This window comes from Diadema setosum, chromosome 16 (assembly GCF_964275005.1).
Source record: "Diadema setosum chromosome 16, eeDiaSeto1, whole genome shotgun sequence".
Classification (NCBI taxonomy): Eukaryota; Metazoa; Echinodermata; class Echinoidea; order Diadematoida; family Diadematidae; genus Diadema; species Diadema setosum.
In genome coordinates, this window is record NC_092700.1 from 14,435,508 (window position 1) to 14,454,126 (window position 18,619).

Here is an 18,619-nt window from a genome sequence, read left to right on the forward strand (position 1 = left end):
TGAAGATACAATCTCAAGCAAATTTAAAATAGGATGGTGGTAGGGCCATTCTTTGCATCAAATAAAACTTGGATCTAGATATATCTAATATAAATAGTGTGTCAGTAAAATAATAAATGAAATTACAGGTTGAGAAATTGTGGTAAGGTAGCAACATGCAATGAAAACAAATAGACAAGAAAGTCAATGTATCACACCTGTTCCATTCTATTAGGGTAAGCAGGAATAAATTGGAGACGACTCTATATCTCCCTTGGTGTCCAAGCTCCTATCAAATGTCAACATAATAAGTATTACATCATAGTCAGAGTGCCGTTCAGGCATACATGTACATGTATATAGCAGGACCTTATTTATGCTTTGAGTAACTGTTAGAACCCATCAATAAAGCTGTTCTATTGACAAATGTAAGAGATATGGTTGAACATATGAAAATTACATTTTCTCACTGAAATTACTTGCAATGAAATGGGAAACAAATTGAAGTCGCAGAACTAGGTATGTCAGCAACAAGTCATGAAGGTGTGAAAAATGTTATAATTAGCTCTCTTTTTTTCTCTTGTTTTATTTCCTGCATAGGTAGAATATTTCTATGGTCAAAAACTTAATTTCACCACATTTCATCAGAAAGTACATAGATCTACATAATAGCAACTATGAAAGTATCATTTTATATTTGCATTGCTACATTAATGTCGATTCTCCCTATGAAAAATCACAAAATTTAGACTAAGATTCAATATCATTTTGTTTTCTCAGTTCCTTTAAAATATTTATACTGATAAAAGTAACATACCATGGAACCTATGTGTATTATACATTTTGCAATCAACTGAAAGACCTATAACAAAATCAAAGTAGACAACATGTATAAACATAAACAAACAGAAAAGCAGTAGTACAAATAATGCAATCCATGCTATTTCACTCAAGCAGTACAGAATGCTTTACACACGAGGGAAGTGGTTCATCACATTTAGAATCTCATGAATCTACAGTGTAAGTAAATACAAACTTGCAAATATTAAAAAAAGAAATCTGAGATTTTATTTATTTATTTATTTATTCAGTTTTCTTTACCCAGGGTAGCCCCATCAGTGGTTTAAACACTGTTATCCTAGGGGGCCCTGCAACAGAATGACAAACTATAACAGTTCAACAAACACAAAATAACAAATCAGGGACATTCCTTTTACATCATAACATCAACACAATATCAATACTCTATAGAAATAGATTCTTTCTCTGTTGCCAGCAGTTTTGAAGTGGACAGATGCATGTATGCAAGGTGTCAAAATATCTGTTCACTTTCCATCTCTCCACAATATATAGAATTACTCACTTAAATATAAAAACCATCCAGTGCAAAGAACAAAAAATACCTAAGTGGGTGCATTCAGTTTTCTGCTATGTTACTTATATTCAATTTCTGCCATTAACTGCCTTTTCACACACAGTAAATACAGGGAGATGGCTTGTCTGCCACGGTGACATGCCCATTGGATATTCATAGGAAACAACGGGACTTAGTGTAGTCTCTCTTCAAGGCTGTGTATGGTTTCTCTTTACATCACATTTGCCCCATTCTTTCATGAGGATCACCTTCCATTCAGGAATGATGAAATTCAACAGTCATGAAACTTACTGGGGAATTACCCATTTGTCTTTACTGTTATACTCTTGCTATGTGAAAGTCATGTGACACTAAAGTACATGTCTCAGAAGTCGAGAAGAAAACAGTTCACACCCTCAAGGTAAATTCTTAAATTTAATTTTCTCTGCATATATACAAAAACATTTGGCACACAAGACATCACTAGGGCTTACTTCTTTTGATTTCTATGTGCAACAGGCACATTTGCTAATAACACATAAAGTATGATCATGCAACTTACTATCATGGATGCAATAGACAGTGACCAATTGCCTGTTCCTTTTAATGTATATCTGACTCGCATGTAATACTTGCACAAGGCTACAGTTAATAAATAACATGCATGAATTTCATGACTTCAACACGAATTTGCACATTTCACAACAGTCAACAGCCTGTTATAAGAAGAGTACTGGGAAATGGGGGGGGGGGGGGGTCTCGTAAATACAACACAGACACCATAATCTGGCATACCTGCCACATAAATAACAGCATCATCAATAGTGCACATGCATAAAACTCCTGAAAGGGCCGAGGATTCATATATAAACATGCATTCAATAATTACCACTACAAAGAGAAATACACTTTCATTACCTGGCAGCAAGATTCTATTTCATAAGTCTTAGTGTGAGTTGTAATTCAGTCCATCTTCTAATTGAAAAATTCAGCACATTTCAATGCCATTTTTTCAAAAGAGATTCATCTATTTTTTTCCTTGCCTGCATGGTTGGTTATGACTTATCCATTGCACTTTATAGTGTACATAATAATGTACACATTTACTAAAATCTTTCCCATCAAACTAAACAACTTTGACCATGGGACAAACTTTCACCTTACATTCTATTGTCTAGAAGCCCTTTCTACCAGACATCTGCTAAAATGAGGGACAGTGTGAGAACAAGTAATTTTCTTTGTATCCACTTTATAAGGGCATTACGCTATTAATGGCCCTAATGCCTTTCTAACCTGCTGAGATACCCATAATATCATACATAGTGATTTAAAATGGGGGAAATTTTCACCTTCTGATAATGATACTCACAAAAAAAATGTGATTTCAAACTTCCTAGAAATATTTGTCATGGGCACAACACACACTGTGACTTCTCTTAGAGCAGTTGATTTGAAATAAAACAAATATAAATCAACAAAAACATGAACATACTTGATGGGAGAAAAAATCAACTGGTTCTAAAGATCTATGTATCATTCCACATCATAATATATATTCATCTCTAAAAAATCAATGTGTAATGCATTCCAAAATATACCTACCCTTTCCAAATTAAAAAACAAACAAACAGAAAACTCAACAATAAATAAACTTTTACGTATGTGAAGGTAAACCTGCATGATAAGGCTTCAATTTTCATTAAAGCAACATATCATTTCAAATTTTGAATGCATGCTATACCACTGCAAACAAAAATCAGCTTTTGATGATACCATCAACCCCATTTGCATCATAATCTATTTAAGATTGTAACAAGCCATCTCTTATGCTGTGAAAATCAGTGTCATAAGATGGACATTGCAGAGAACTATGATATAATCAGTAAGCAAGCCTAGTTCACCATCATGCATAGGAGTGATTTGATGTGAAAAAGTCAAGACATGTTTTATGAACAATTGTTGCAAAAAAGGAAAGATGGAATGAACATTTTATGGAGCATAAAGTCTGAATCTGGTAGTTTGTAATAGTGCAAATATAAAACGGCAAATCCCAATCAGCAGGGAGCATTAGTCTTCAACCAAACTAATGCTGTTAAATTGGCACACAACAGATACATAGTTGCAAGGCAAGACTTTGTGCTTTGTTGGTGTAAGATGGAGGTGTTTGTATGCATGGGTAAGGCTGCTGCAACTGTCAATGGTTGGGCAATACAAGAGGTCTGTACCAATAGCCATGATAATCACATCACACTTAAGCTGAGTTTGCACACTGGTTGGAGCTCCCTCATGGGACAACGTAATCACCAACACTTCACAATACTGTATGTGTCTTTTGTGATAGCACTCCTAATGTACTGCAGCACACACAGCAGACAGCACCATGGCTGATAGCTGTCATGTCATCTACTCCACTGGCTGGGCAACGTCTTCCGTCTCAGCTACGTAGATCTCCATGTGCTTGGCAAGAATCCTCAAGAGGGGGCGCAATTTAATCCACCACTGCTTTTTGGGTATGCGATGCCTGCAAGAAAATAAGATGCAAATTGAATAAACAAAACAAAGCAAAAACTAAACCCCTTGTCAGCAACAATAATAATAATAATAATACATACAATTTCTATAGCGCCGTTCTCCACTTTGATTAAATGCTCAAGGCGCTTTACAATAGGTACATCAAAGCAAACAGATTGAAAATACAAGTACATCACAGTAATAGAAGAAGATGAAGAAGCAGAAAAAAAAAGACAAATATAAGAAATCCCTGACCTACTATCCCCTTTCCCCACAAACAATATGACTGAAAACATAGACAGCACCATATAGAATTGACACTTAATTTCAACTAAATATTATAATTATACCATATGACTTGACTTCAGAGATCATTTCATTTGGTACCTCATGAATAATATGGATGACCTCTCCCCGAGTTGTTCTGAAGTTGAACTGATATTTTTGTCCTGAAGTGCTTTGAGTGACCAAAGTCTGTTTATTGTTCTCCGACGCTATGACTTACTCAAAGTCTGTTATTGGTTCAAGGGTAGCCACTGGTGTGAAACCAACAACTCTCTTCACAATGCCAAGGAGACATGCTGTGGAGGCTGAATCCGTAAACACCACACCTGGACAAAGAAATTGATATAATATGACTCGAATACACTATGACGTATTAACATCAAAGACGTAAGAAAATGACCGTGCAGTAGTCGTCTAAAACTCTTGATTTTGAGAAATATGAGTAAAAGTACACTAAAAGGTTGGAAAAGAAAGGTTCCTCCATTGTTGCTTATCTTTTACAAGTTAAAATTGACCCCGTTCGAACTTTCAAAATGAAAACATAAAGCAAGAGAGACACATAGTACTTCCATTGACATGCACACACATTCTATCAGAGTTCGCAAATCCAGTGCGTGACGTCAGGCGAAATGTGCAGCTTTCCTGATGCATTGGGCGCATTCAAGCTCTACCAAGATGCCGCCTATTTCTTTGCATCTTTTAGAATCACTGAAGTGACGGAACGTTACCTCACTGCACTCTTTGAGTTCTGAGCTTTCCACTTATGTCTAATTGCCATATTTGAGCCTCTGCTTTGAATTTCTACTTTAAGCATTAATTCTTGCATGCACAATGCAGAAGTTTGGCTGCAAGATTACACTTTTAACAGATAATCAAATGGGCCACATCCATTCTATTTTCATTTGGAGATTGTGTCTTTTCTTAAATTCTGGTAATGACACTAAAGTTTCCATATGCTCTTAAAACTCCATAAGACAAACTCAAGAATGTGGCCAATGGCAAATGCATGGTCAGATCATGTGACCATGTAATGATTTCGTTGTGTAAAACACAGGACAAATTGTTGGCTTACGTGTCACTGGAGTTGAGCATTAGATGCTACATTGTGCAAAAAGCAATGGGTGCAACGCAATACATGTCTTATAGCAATATCGGCTGGCTGTAACTGATCTCTGTTGACCTCATCAGTGCAGTACTCGACATCAGTGTTTGATAAGTAAGGTCAAATTTGTTAACTGATTTGTTAACTGATGTGGATCACATTTTGAAACTGAGTGAAAGTGGTTTTTTTTTTCCCTCCAAAATATGACATAACAGTAACTTCACTCTAACTAATACACTCACAATGATACATTATTTGTATACTACTTCCCAAAAGAAAGAGACACAAAAGAGTTGGGCGACTGTCACATGTTCATATTGTGATAGATCACAAGAAGACTGGGGTCAACGACTATTGGTGTTCGAAACTGGAAGACAAGCATGCTTCACTTACCATCCTTGCAGTTTTCCTGGACCTTCTCTTGAAGAAAGTTTGAGACCTTGACACCCAGCTTGGTTCCCAGATTGCGGTCAAACACAGTGGGGCTCCCACCCTGGATAGAGGAAACAGGAAATTACATTCAGGGTCTGGCATGACATTGACACAAGCTGACTTAGACTGAGTGTATTCACGTGAGGACTATTACTATTTCTACTATGCTACTACAATCACAGAAACTAAAGATGATATTAATAAATATTGTGATGATGAGCAGAAGGCACAGACTTAGGAGGAACAGAAGGAAATAATAAGAATAAGAGATCTTACATGTACTTCACTTCTGAGGAAGAGCAAGGGGACAAACCTGGTGAAGTGGTTAACATGCAGACACACTTTGGAAAACAAACAACTGATGCTGCCCTATTGTGGTTTGCTATTAAAAGGTGACTAAGAATGGCAAGCAAATGGTTCAATCAAGCACATCATGTCACACCAAACAAGAGATTGAGATGTACTAGTATCTCGGCATACTATTTCTAGTCCATGAAAGGGCAAACACAGAATACAAAGACATGCTAGAAATGATGAAAACTACTGATCAGCTTTCAGACAGGTCTAGGTCCTAGCCAGCAGGGGTCCAGCCAGCCCCAACATCTCACCTGCTGCATGTGGCCCAAGACATTCATCCTGGTAGTGAAGAGGTGTTTGCCTTCCTCAGAGTACAGCCGCTGCAGGAAGTCAGTGGTGAAGTTCTTGCTGGCATTCTCATTCCTGGAGGGATCACGTCAGGGAAAAGGAGAATAAAATGAAGTTACAATATGAAGGGCTGCGGCCTGTAGTTTGTTCTACAATCAAGATAGAATCAGTCTAGATTCCCACAATATGAATTGATAATCAGTTAACTATCTATCTAATCAGTTTACTTTTTACCTGAGGACTGTGTGATTATCTATTATACTCTCATTCACCTATCACACAGGGAGCAAGTGGCATATCCACTCTGGCTGCACTTGTATAATACTATGCTTAAATTTCTGCACGAAAACAAAAATGCTGTATCAAATAAATCTACAGTCAAACCCATCAACATGTAAGATTTGCATGTGTGGCCTCAATGCAGCCTTTAAAAAAAAAAAATCAGTCACATTTTAACATCAAACACATCTACTATAAAACTCATGACCGTGAAAAACTGGATCATAATGGAAAATTGATATGTTTTCTCGACAGAAGAGACCACTCCGCATATTGCAGGTAACTTCATCCATGCTACTTCAATTATCACATTCATTCCCAAGGTTACCCCAAAATGTGTCCCAACACACATACATTACAGAATCATTAATCACCTCAGAATCAGTCCTCGTTGCACATTGTCCTGTATCTTGGCTGCCAGGTGAGTGACATCAAGCTAAAAAGAAAAGAAGAAAAAAAAAACACCTTTCTTTACTGAAATTCACATGACACTTGGCAGTAGACCCACATCATGGCCCTGTGGCATAGTTAAACATGCACAGTTGTATCCTCACTCAAGGCTACATGGCATACATTGTACATCAAATACCTAAGCCATGGATATATGTCTGTGAAAGTGAAACTAAATGAACATTTATATTGACATGCTATGATCTTAAATAGAAGCTTTGAGGGGGAATGCCACATCTTATTTGAAAATTAACATACAATCAAAGTATCAAAATGAGCATAATATCCTACAGGACTGGGACATTTGAAAGCAAGGGTGACTAAACTCAATTTTGAATACGTAGTCCAAGCAAAAACTCACACCTCTAGATCTCTGATGGTGAATGGTTCCTACCTCTAGATCTCTGATGGTGAATGGTTCCTACCTCTAGATCTCTGATGGTGAATGGTTCCTACCTCTAGATCTCTGATGGTGAATGGTTCCTACCTCTAGATCTCTGATGGTGAATGGTTCCTACCTCTAGGTCTCTGATGGTGAATGGTTCCTCAAAGATGTAGGCTGCATCCGCTCCTCCAGCCAGCGCACTCATGGTTGCTAGGTAACCGCAGTATCCACCCATGGTCTCTACGATGAAAACTCTGCGCTTCGACCCACTGGCAGATTGCTTGATGCGATCACAGATCTGAATGATTGCAAGTAAAACAGACCAGCGAATAACAAACTGTTAGTAGTATCTACATAGCAAAAGGCAGAAATGCATCATAAATATAAATGTTATGCATTGTACGACTTTCCTACACATTTACACTTTGTGCCTGTTCAACACTTAATTATGCATGCTACAATCTCCGTCAGCACATCAATTTCTGCATCTTGTAGGTGTTCTATCAAGACTGAACAGTTTTGCATTTTAAAGCTGGAAAAAATACTTAGTTTTCATTTGTTTACAGTAGTTAAGTTGGTTGCTACGATTGAAGTGAGAAAATGTCAGTTGAAATGCAATGAAGGTTATGATTTCCATCTAAAATAAACACGATATGGACATCTTGTATATTTATGGCCAAGTAATTGCTATCTGGCTGCGAAAACCGTCATAAACTGTGATAGCATTCCTACTGAAGTATTGAGGCCTATTTCCTCAGAAAGTTTACAGTCACTGCCACATGAAAATTATTGCAGTTGCCACGGGAGCAGGAACATTCCATCTGTTACACGCATTCAAATCAAGTCCAACTATTCCTCACTTACAATAATTGCGTCTGTTTTTCTAATGAAACAGGCCATTGTGTTCTCTTAGTTCAACCAAACTTTTATAAAAGTGGTCACTGTGACATGCTAGTCCTCAAACCTACCTCAGTGATGGCGTTGAGGGCAGTATCTGCTCCCAGAGTGAACTCTGTTCCAGGGACGTTGTTACTGACCGTGGCAGGAATTACAACCATTGGGATACAGAGCTCTGGAAACTCTTTTCTTGCCTTGGACATCTCAATCACACTTACGTATGCCTGCAGAGGGGAGAGGGTGAGAAATTGGTCAACTCTGCTCAGGGCAATTGGTGGTTGGACTAGGAATTAACCTTCATCAAATTTATGATGGTTTTACTGATCAATCTAAAGTTATTCAAAAAAATACTTTTTATAAAAATATTTTCACAAGTTGTAAGCATGATAGCAAATAATAAACATTCAGATGCTACAAAACAACATCACCGATGACGACGATGGTGATCGTAGTAAGAATATTAATAACTGAAATTTATGTCTGACTTACTTTGTATCCCCAGCCCCTGAAAGTTATTCCTGCAGTTTGAGTGAACACAAACTGAAAATAACACTAATAGTAACTACAGTATTACAGTAGTAGCACAAAAAATGAAATATGACTGCTCTTTCACCATCAACATCTCTTACAAACTTAGATCACTGGTCTAGAATATATCTACAGACAAAAAAAAAACAAAACGCAACAAACCTCAAAACCTCCAATCAAAAGCAGAGCATTGATTTTGTATTTCTTAATCTTCTCTGCCACTGCCGCCATATTCTTCTTGGGAGTCGTCCTATGAGAAAGTGGGAGCAAGTAACGACAGTCATAAGTCATTTGTTCAAATGTTACATGTACATCATTTGTTGAATAAAACAGGCAAGCTATGAAGAGCTTTGGAGGGCAACTGCCCCCTGTGCCTCATACTTGTCTACAGCCCTGCATATATACACCATACTGACTTCAACTCTGGCACTACCTGCCAAAACTTTTGAAAAGATTGTTCAAGAGAGAGCGACAATCAAAGCCACAGAGTGCTCGCTATAACAATTATCTGCCAACTGCATTCTCTCCATTTACACATGATATTGCTTCTTTGACAACATTCAATACTTGTTTTGGAGCCAGAAGGTGATTTTGCAAGTCTGTCCATTTTCTCTACAAAAAGAAGAAATCATTCAATTTAAATTTACATGCATATCAACATTTCATAACTTGGAATGGACTAACACATCATGTTTCATTATTCCTAAAGACTAAACCATGCTTCAAGTTTACCCTGTTCAAGTTGAGACTCTGCTCCCGTCCCCTTGGCCCAATGTTACGCCAGTGCAATTCCATACCATGTTAACATTTTCATAACCATCATTTTTTGTCTACTGTATGCACCATATGTGACCCGCTACAACAAAATGGTCCTAAAGTCGCGCACGGTCAAAGACGTGAAAATCGAGTTTGAAGTCAGAGCATCAAAATTGGTCAAAACTTACGATTTTCTGAATTTGACATATTATTAGAGTCTGACATGTCTTCTATCATCTGTCGAAATTTTGAAGCAACATGATGAAAGGAAAGACCAAAAAATAGCGTTTTTCTGGGCCATGTTTTTTGGCGTTTCAACGAAGCAGAAACTGATTCGAACATTTGGATTGAGCGCCACTGATAGGCTCTGCCCCTAACAACGACCAGAGTGATCTCATTGGTCAGTTTGCTGCTTGCCGCTAACCGAAGCGTGAAGCTCGCACACTCCCCTGCCAGTCGACTGGTGTGTGGTGGCGGGGTGCGCTATGCCCAGCCGCTTCTCCTGGAATCCTGGTCACTGATTGGTCGGTGAGGAGATCGCCGACGCTCTGTTTGAATGAGCATTGCGGGGGTTGCTAGGGCTTACCTTCTATTGTCCAGAGGTGAATACTGACTTGCGTGTCCCTTGGTCGTGATTGCATCGCAAGGAGAACTTTTAGGGCGCTTTTCTCGAAACAGTGATTTCCCAGACGCGTCGACATGCTCTCTTTTAAACATCGATATCTCCGCAGCCGATTATTTTTATAAGATGTGTTATATATCAATTTAAAGCAGAAAGATTAGGGAATTGTGTCATGCAATTTTTAAATAATCGACCTCGCCCGACTTTAGGATCATTTTGTTGTAGCGGGTCACATATGTTTAGCGAGTCCAAATTTTTGCAAAGCCGGACTTCCAGAAGATTTCGCGAGTGGTTAAATTCGTGATAGTGGAGTACTGTACTGAATGGAGAAATGTATATGTGTGCGTCACGTTCATATTGGGATCAGAGTCATTATTTTTGCGTGTCTTTGCTTTCGCGAATAGCACCTGACTTGCGAAAATAAAAACCTCGCGAAATATTCGGTGTATACGTAGTCATTTGAAGTAAACTTGTGCATGGAGTAGAAATATACTCTGCAGGATTAGTGATGTGAAGGGGTAGTATGAGTTCTGGTGTTACCTGTTGGTACCGAGCAGTGATCCACCTTGTCTTACCCAGTCACTCACATCCATCCAACCAGCCAACTTCACCTGCATAGAAGGACAAATATTGTTAAATGTGGGCATGAGATTTCAGATAACACATACTTTGCAAATACTTGATTAGAGGTTATTTGGAGTGCAAGAAAGAAAATAGAATGTGATCTGATATGCGAAGCAGTTAAACCATTACCCAAGATTTACTTTTAATCTAGTACCAATAAATACTTGATTTACACGTAACTCAAATGAAATCAAGAATTTAAAGCAGAAGTTTTCCGACAATACATAGATATAGGTTATTTTGAGTGCAAGAAAGAAAATAGAATGTGATCTGATATGTGAAGCAGTTAAACCATTACCCAAGATTTACTTTAATCTAGTACCAATAAATACTTGATTTACACGTAACTCAAATGAAATCAAGAATTTAAAGCAGAAGTTTTCTGACAATATATAGATATAAAATGTGAATAATCACTAAAATTGTCACATTGCTGTTAATTTGCTTCATCATCTTATAATGGATCTTGTTTTGGACTGACTCTTTATTCCATTTGTATAGCCTTTAGTTACAAAAATATTGCCCTTCTGGAGATATCAAAGTAAATTGCATTCAACCTCCTAAAAATACCAACGTTCACGCAAATAGCCCACAAAATATAGAAGAAACATGCACAATAGTAAACTAAAAAACAAACAAACAATAATTTCATGTTCTAAACCCAAAACACAATATCCATCACATATTCATGCATTTTCCTCCAGTTCATCCTTTCTTTTTTTTAATACAGAAAACAAGTTCAAATAGCTATTAGCTTTGCAGCAGCTTCAACACAAACAGCACCAGTGACAAACTAACAGGCAAACAAAAATTAGCCATAGTTCATGTAAAGTTGCAGGATAAAAACAAACAAACAAAAAACAACCCTAAATGTCCAATTCTGATGAGTTTGTACAAAATTATATAAACTCAAGCACATATACCAAATTTCATTCAAACCCCAGTTATTCATCAAAAAAGAAAATCAAATCAAGATTAAAAAGAGCCTCTAAAACAACTGGATATCTGTTGCATCAAACAAAGATTTTTGTGCAGCTTAATGGTAAAAAAGAACAGTGTTTGCAAAAACTTGTTCCAAATTATCCAGATAAAGTTGTTTGGCATAAAAGAATGTACAGGCATATTGCATCACCCTCCACATGATTTCCAGGTTTGTACATTGGTTTGAATAGCTCTGAAATCATACAGAGATAATATATAACACTAGCAGTGTAGGCACATTTGTGTATCAACAGTAACCCCAACATACACAATATGTGATTATCTAGAGAACAGAATAGCAATTTATATGGTAAAAAGGACAAGATTTTTACATAAAAATTCAGCAATTTGAATTTTCTCCCCAGAAATACTTTTGTCAGACCTATATTCTTGGTATAAAAGAAGAGTAGCACATTTTTGCAAGTCAACCCAGTGGATAAGTTCTGTTTGTGCCACAATACTTGACAAAAATGAAAATAAGTGAATTTCTACATACAACAGAAATGGAGCGCTACATCATACAGAGTTGCTACTTTTCCTTGATCTCTAAACTTTATCAGTTCATCATAAACATTTTTATGTGTGTCCGATTTGCCCACCCCAAAATTTTCACTGATCTACTTTGCTGAAATCTTAGCTTTCATACAAAGCACCATAATATAAGGATGGAATTTGTCTTTAAATCATTAAGGTCATTACCTTTGAGCACAGATTTTAATCAGGGGGCATGTGATTTGACCTATTTATTATTCCAGTGCCTGTGGCTGTTATCTGTCTACCTATTGCACAAGCATTTTTTTTTTTTCACTACAAATGTAAATTTTATACAAAATATGAGGAAATAGATGAAAAGCATGCTATAATTAGATACACATATAAATATGTAATATATGCTTTAAGAAGAGTGCTCTGTTATAAATTCTAATTTTGTGGACAATCTGAACACAAAACATTCCTTTCATATTAAGTACCTAGAAACAACTCATAAATGCAACTTTTGATTAGACTTGTGCTTTAACAGCAGATTCACAGAAGCTACAAGGCAGGGAAAAAAAATTACACAGATCACCTAAAAGACACATCCACAAACCGAGTTCATGACAAAACTGCCTCTTGACTTTATGCACTGCCCCTCCCCCCTCCCCCCCCCCCTGAAAAACAACAACAATTAAAGGCATAATTTACCATTTGTAGATGAAACAAAAACCCAGTATTAAAGCTTCAAAATAGTTCTAAAATATGAGTTAGGGATAGAAACAACCAATGTAAAAATTTGAATCAGTATAATCAATGTTAAGTATTGTTAAATATACAAAATGTGAACAATAGTTATAATAAAAATGCTTCCAGACTATTAAAACCGTCTACAGAAATGGTTTAATGAGAAAAATAGTGATATCTCCTTATATTTTAGGCTTTATTGCAAAATCTTTTATATGATAGGATGTTTTGTGATACAACTGACCTACATATATGCATCAAGTGTGATATCTTGAAAATCTTTTAAAGCACTGCTCCCAAAGATAAACAGGACCTTTAATCTACTGTGGTTTCATCTTCCCTAGACCCTGTTGGCAGACTCAAAATACACTCTGTAGCAGTGAATGAAGCTTTCACACTGTGCTCCATATCAATAGAACAGAGTGCATGATTAGTAGGAGAAATTATCTTGTCTCTTTTAATTTAGCAGTGTCATTAACAGAATTACTAGTGAAGACACAAACAAATACACACAACCTCACACACAGAGTCAAACAAAAACCCCAAACCCCCAACATCCCCAATGCCCTCCAGTGTACTGTGATATGTTGGCTAAAGGTTCTAAATGAAGTGAATATAAGCCAGTTCACAGTTAGCTCATGGGCACATTGGTACAAATGACCTTTCTTTTTTCTCAATTGGTTAGGCACTTCACTTGTTTTTAAAGGGTGTGTACAGTTCTGGTCGAGGTGAGGATTTAGCTTTTAACGTTTTGCGAGAAATTCTGAAACCACTCTATGAAATGTCAAAGAGCATGCACTTCTAAGGGGTATCAAAAGTTTATTTGATGAAAATCGGTTTTGAAATGGCCGAGATATCCAAAATCAAGGTGAAACAAAGAGATCCTAATAAAAGGCGTGGCCTGTAGTCTTTTATTATTATCACTTTTTTTTGGATGTCTCGGCCATTTGAAAACCAATTTTCATCAAATAAACGTTGAATCCTTCTAAAATTACATGCTCTTTCATATTTCATAGGAGGTTTCTCATTATCTCACTTAGGAATGTTCAAAACATAAATCCCCACCTCAACCAGTACTGTACAGTCCCTTTAAAGCAGCATGACAAATAAGCATGCCCACAATTTATGGAATTCATGTTCAAGCAAAGAATGAACTTACGCAGAGCAGGTGACAAGAATGGTCTGTCTATTGACACTTTGGCAGGCATTCATTTTATTGTTTTTTGTTGAACGCATAAACAAACTTTTTTTTTTTTTTACCAACATTGTTAAATACCAGGCTTGCTGTCAGGTGGATGTGCTAGTAAGCACCATTTATAAGGGTCACATGAATAATCAGTACATCAGGGATGCTTATCTCAGTGAATTAAAAAACCAACATGCCTGATTGTACAAATGATCTTTTTATGCTCATGTGCAAAGCGGAACTGTAAACTGGCTTATTGAATGCTGAATGCTAAATGTTGTGATATAACTATATGATGTAATTGAATACTGAGTAAAAACATATTAATATGTTTGGTAACAGTGTTTAGATTGATCATTGTCTGACCATGACTTTCTGTTTCTTTTATTTTCAACTCAAGCATGATTTTATACCAATTTTCAGAATGTGACAATGTATTGCAAGTAGATATTGGGCATGGCAAGATTTAGGACCATGGTTTAACCTTAATATATACATATGGTAGGTAAAAAGAGAAGACTTTTGGATATCACATATAAAATGCAAATAAATGTAGCATAATAGTACCACAAATTTCACGGTTACATCAAATACATGTAATGCCTGATATTATTTACAGCATATACATTTATCAATTATGATCTTGGAGGAGAAAAAAGCATATGCTTTTGGGAATGAATATAATACAAATGTGCCAAGTATGTGACACAATAAAAGGGAAAATTGTGGGATACACTGAAATGATTACACAGGAAAAAGCAAGTATGATATGTACATTTCATGAGGACACAATCTACTTGATGATTTTTTTTTTTGTTTTTTTTTTGCATTCATCACCTGTTACTTCTGGTTGTTGTTGTTGTTGTCTTTTTTCTCCAGACTCTTTGTGTTTCTTTTCTCTTGCCATTATATTGACACCATCATACTCTGTTGAATACGACTTGTGCCATTATGCATGTTACAACACTGTTAATGATAAGCATTTATGTTTTCATCCTGGCTGACAAGTATTTTGGACAAACTGAAATATTGTTATGTACATTCAACAAACTCTCCATCATAAAACTTGCCATGCTTTTTGCTTTTGATTTCAAGAGAGACAAATGCTCCACATTGTGTGCAGTCACACATACACAAACACAGCCAGCACACATGCATTCAGCTTTATGAACCAAACTGAAAAACAGATAAATAATTCAATTTTAAAAAAAAGTTTACAATCCAGAAAAAAACAAAAAACAAAAACAGAAAGTTGTACAACCAGATAACCGGCATACCTTTAAACTAGGAGCTTAAAAAGAGAAACTTAATCAAATATGTTTTGAATGTTACAAGGCCAGCCGGGAAACACAAAAATTAGTCAGATAATACTTTTGTGTTAGATTTACATCCATGCCACTAAGAAACCACACAGACAAAATGGCTGACAGCATGGGGGCGGGGTAAGGGATAGAAGACAGGGGATGAGAACCTTACCTCATCCTGGCAGAAAAGTGGATGAAAGTAAAGACAGAAATAAATATCATCATAACATCAGTCAGTATTCCCCCATCACCTTGTTGTCACATATTTGGATTTCAATTCATTGTCTAATCATGTTACAATGATAAAATTCAAGATGATTTTAAACACATTTTGACCCTACCACAATGAGCTTGTGATGTGCCCTATGCACTCGTTACATTGTGCGCATATTTGTGCGATCGAAGTTTTAACTTTGCTAGGGGGTCTCGGCAGGAGAATCTACTAATTTAAAGACGGTTGAAGTTGGAGTCTCTGGATGATGTTAAGGTTATTTTGTATATCACACCGTTTAGAAGAAGGAAAATTGGAAAAGTTCGTGTATCACAAATGGTATATGTATATACTCTCAAGACATCAATGATTCTCAATTAGATTATGAACTGACAACTTGTTGCTCTTGCAAGAATTTTTACGAAGTCCCACTTCATGACCCCATTTCAATTTTGAAGCATGTGTCATGACTCCAGTAGAAAAAAAAAAGAAAAAAAGAAAAAAAGAAAGACTGCAGGCCATTACATAAAAGAGATTTTATTTCTCATGATTCTGTTAGTTAAACTATGAATTGATGTCAAATGTGCTATACATTTTACTTACAATTAATATTTGGATAGATACGTCCTCATAGTAAACTTGTGCTATGAAGACACTTTTTGAGGCTGTGCCATAATCTATATATATATGTTTTTTAATAAGATTCCCACCTTGTCATTGACGAGTCCTTCAAAGCCGTCGTTGATGTGGTAGACATGATAACCATTGAAGAGAGAGGTCCTGGTAAATGCCCTCACGGCAGCATTCATGCCAGCTGCAGGAGCACCGACATTCATCACAGCAAAGTTGAAGTTGCTCTGCAAGTTTAATCAGGGAGTGAGTGCCAGGCTCATGAATTTACTGAATGTTACCCAAAACTATCTCCATAAACATGCAAAGAGTACAACAAATTGTCCACAGACATCTTTCCATTATCCATTCTCAGCTGGCTGTATAGCATCCAGGAAGACTGACTTGCTTTCTTTAGTAAAAATTTGGCAATATGTATAAGAGATGGTCTAAATGTGACTGGATACGCAATTTCACAGACAAACTTGAACCTCCACTCCAGTCACCCATTTACTTCTACCCCATCTCACTGGATGGTGATCCACTAAAATCTTCAAAAATCAGCAAAGCATGACAAAAGAAAACAACATGCTGAACCAATTCATAATAAACTGGTTTGCACCTACTCAAATGCAATAAGATTAGAACTGTACTTACAGCACAAGTTTTGCCGTCCAGACTGCACACATTTTCATGAGGCTTCACACGGGACAAGGTCAGGTACGTCTGCAAGTTATTGACAAAGCTCCTACAAAGCAGCATACAGAGAGTCAAATATCACACATTACCAAACTAGAAATGTCGCTACGGCGACTGATGCCTCCGCCATAATGCATGATTCTCCCAATAGGTGTATAGTACAATGTCTTGACAATGTGTGATGACAGTTTCACATAACTGGCAAAATATCGAAATAACAGGTTTGTCAGAAATATCTTGAATGTTCACTTTCCACGAACTGGGTTTGCTATAATTGTCTATTAAAGAGTGCAGGTACACATATTTGGGGAATTGAAAATTTTTACTTGACTTCTGACCGACCTTATTATAAGTTTATGCATTGAGTATAATTTTCAAGGTATGAAGAAAGAGTGTAATTACAGTACAAAATATTTTTTTTTCATTTAAACCTGACCTTTGACCCTTAACCTTTGACCTTTGACCTTCTGGCTGGAAATTTCCAAGAGAATCTCCATCAAGTAATACATGTACATATATTAAACACTTTTAAAACTAATAATGCAATCATTGCATATACTAGTATACATGTATGAGGGAAATACAGTAGTAACATTTTGAGGAGTTGACCTTGACCTTTGAACCCCTGACTATTGACCCATGACCCCTAAATTCCCTAGATAATCCCTGCCAGTCAGTACATGCATATGTACCATGTTCCATGAAGATACATTGAACCATTTGCGAGAAAAGTGATATTGCAACATTTTCACCCAACCTTTGACCGTTTGACCTTTGATCTTATGACATGAAACTCTCTCTGGAGAATCCTTACGCAGTAGTACATGTCTACACTAAGTTTCAAAAAAAAATAACTGCGGACATTGCACAGACATGGGGGAAATAGCAACATTTTTAGCATTTGACCTTGAACTTTTGACCTTTGACCTCTTGTCAATGTCACTAGAATCTACTCAACTAATTGTCCCATCATACATCATCCTTGGACCAAGTTTGGTGAAAGCTGCTTCATCCAGTTTTGAGTTATCACATAAACAGATAAATTTTAGGATTTGACCTTGATCTTTGACCTTTGACCTCTGTCCGATTTCACTGAAAAACTAATCAAGTAATTGTCCCATCATACATCATCCTCCAACAAAGTTTGGTGAAATTTGCTCCATACAGTCTTGAGTTATCGCGTAAACAGATACAATTTCATGATTTGACCTTGACCTTTGACCTTTGACCTTTAGCCGATTTCACCCAAAATCTTATCAAATCGTTGCCCCATCATACTTCATACTTGGACCAAGTTTGGTAAAATTCCAGTAAATAATACTCAAGTTATCGCGTAAACAAAAGCGGACGGACGTACGGACGTACGTACGGACGGACAACCCGAAAACATAATGCCTCCGGCACCACTTCGTGGCGGAGGCATAAAAAGGTCTAGAAATGCACGAGACACAATGTACATTCCTACATATATTTGTCAAATGCATGTATATTTCTGTTATGATGCATCAAGTGCTCTCTGATATCTTGCCTCTACTATCATGATGTCTTTGCATCACAAA

General features: G+C 36.7%; 1 protein-coding gene across 1 annotated transcript in view; it reads right to left on the reverse strand.

Annotated features, from left to right (window-relative positions):
* Positions 1-3,604: 3,604 nt before the first annotated feature.
* The window catches only part of LOC140239443 (ATP-dependent 6-phosphofructokinase, muscle type-like), a 50,487-nt gene continuing 35,472 nt past the window's right edge, over positions 3,605-18,619 (reverse strand). The window contains exons 16-26 of the mRNA XM_072319280.1: positions 17,019-17,109; positions 16,463-16,609; positions 10,766-10,836; positions 9,010-9,097; positions 8,391-8,543; positions 7,556-7,720; positions 6,962-7,023; positions 6,272-6,383; positions 5,625-5,724; positions 4,350-4,455; positions 3,605-3,854 (exon numbers count right to left, since the gene is read on the reverse strand). Of these exons, the coding sequence (XP_072175381.1) occupies positions 3,737-3,854; positions 4,350-4,455; positions 5,625-5,724; positions 6,272-6,383; positions 6,962-7,023; positions 7,556-7,720; positions 8,391-8,543; positions 9,010-9,097; positions 10,766-10,836; positions 16,463-16,609; positions 17,019-17,109 (1,213 nt within the window). The 3' untranslated portion in view covers positions 3,605-3,736. The remainder of the gene's footprint in view (positions 3,855-4,349; positions 4,456-5,624; positions 5,725-6,271; positions 6,384-6,961; positions 7,024-7,555; positions 7,721-8,390; positions 8,544-9,009; positions 9,098-10,765; positions 10,837-16,462; positions 16,610-17,018; positions 17,110-18,619) is intronic.